The sequence below is a fragment of the Dipodomys ordii genome, unplaced genomic scaffold, assembly GCF_000151885.1.
Source record: "Dipodomys ordii isolate 6190 unplaced genomic scaffold, Dord_2.0 Scaffold248, whole genome shotgun sequence".
Classification (NCBI taxonomy): Eukaryota; Metazoa; Chordata; class Mammalia; order Rodentia; family Heteromyidae; genus Dipodomys; species Dipodomys ordii.
In genome coordinates, this window is record NW_012267464.1 from 7,212 (window position 1) to 9,133 (window position 1,922).

The 1,922-nt window shown below is 44.2% G+C and overlaps 1 gene segment (V, D, J or C); it reads right to left on the minus strand.

Annotated features, from left to right (window-relative positions):
* Positions 1-1,225: 1,225 nt before the first annotated feature.
* LOC106000857 lies at positions 1,226-1,688 on the minus strand. The segment is given in 2 exon segments: positions 1,226-1,509; positions 1,634-1,688. Coding segments are annotated over 2 exon segments (339 nt in total).
* Positions 1,689-1,922: the final 234 nt, after the last annotated feature.

The following is a 1,922-nucleotide window of genomic DNA, read 5'->3' on the forward strand; positions in this document are numbered from 1 at the left end:
GGATGAGTACATTTCTTATCAAGCATTGTTGCCTCCTCCTTTGTTTTCCCCGACTATCCCTTCCTTCCCATCTCCACAACTGTACTCCCCCCTCTCCTACCACATCCCCACCCCACGCTCACCAAAATTGTAAAGTTTATTTTTCCACAAAGCATCTTGTACATTGTTGCAATGGATCAACCTGTATCCCTATTTAAACAAAATGCTTTTTCCCTTCCACTCCACAAAATATACCATCATCAAATACAGTGAAAACTGCTTCTTAGCTGGGTGCCAGTGACTCAAGGCTAAAATCCTAGCTACTCAGGAGGTGAGATCTGAGGATCACAGTCCAAAACCAGCCTGGGAAGGAAAGTCTGGGAGATTCTAATCTCCAATAAAAACCACTAGAAAACTGGAAGTGGCATTGTAGCTCAAGTGGGAGAGCGCTCGCCTTGAGCTGAAGAGCTGAGGGTCAGAGTTCAGGCCCAGAGTACAAGCCCCACCACTGACCAACACAGGCCTGCAAGGGGAGAGCTTTGTGGCTGTAGGCTCAGCTGAGTGGGGTCTCAGAAGATATGCTCTGCTCGGTATCCTCAGAGCCCTTGGCAGCTAAATGAAATATGTTACAAATCAGACCATGGCTGTAACAGGGATTGGGTAAATTTGTTATTTTGTGTTTTGCTACTGGATATTATATAAAAATTCATATATATATGTATATATGTATTCACATACATATCTGTGTATATATGCATATATATGGTAACTCATGGATGTATCTCTCAATGAACTGGAAATTTTCCATTTTAATCAAGAAATCTGCTTTAAGTTTCAAGACTTGATGATGAATTTTTTTATAATCTAAAAACAAACTCCTTTCTAAAGCTCTCTTGACTTACTTTTAAAAACTTGGTTTGATATACCTAAAATGGCTCTTTCTTTTGGGTGGCTGCAAATTGTTAGCACAATGTAAGTGAAACATGAGTATAGATCAGTGAATTTTAAAGTCAGAATAGTCATTGTAAGGTGTGTGCTGCTTGGGATGAGGAGGAGGACAGAGAGTTAGGGTGTGCAAATGCCTCCATGACCTCTCTCTCTCCACTGACCTTAACGTTTGGCTGCATCTGAGAAGTTGTGTAGAGTAGAGGCAGTTGTGCAGGTAGAGGCCCCAAGAGGAGCAGCTGAGGCAGCCCAGCCTCTCACTTCTGCTTTTGTTATGACTTGTATCGCTGTGGAAGGAAAATTATGATTCTGTTGAAGAAATAAGTTGTACATCTTCAGGCTGCAGGCTGCTGATGGCGAGAGCGAACTCTGTCCCAGATCCACTGCCAGTGAACCTTGGTGGGAATCCCGATTGCAAAATAGTTGCATAACGGGTCAGGAGCTCTGGAGCTTTCCCTGCTCTCTGCTGGTACCAATGTAAATGATTGCTAATGCTCTGACTGGCTCTGCAAGTGATGGTGACTCTGTCTCCCAGAGGTGATGACAGGGATGGTAGATAGGTCAACTGGATGTCACATCTGGCACCTGACATTGGAAACATAAAAGCCCTTAGCAGTTTAATTAATTCTGCTGTACAAGTACTTCCATGAACAGCCAGGTAGCTCAGCTGAACACTGGATGAATAATCCCCAGTATCATCTTTCCTTACTTGCAATCCAGAGCAGCAGGAGCCCCAGGAGCTGACCAGAGGCCCTCATGTCCATGCTGTGTGCTGACTGGAACTTCTTCTGCACAGAGTGTGAGCAGCCTATGAAGAAGTTCCCAGTGTAGTGGGCTGTACTCTGGGCACATGCAAATCAACATGGTTTGGGCAGTATGAGTCAGAGCTTCAGCTGGCAGATCTCAGTGACAAAGCACAGACCTGAAGAACCCAGATGTCCAATGTGCTTGTAGATAATGTGTTTCTAGAGACAAGAAAACATTGTGATTCTGTTGGC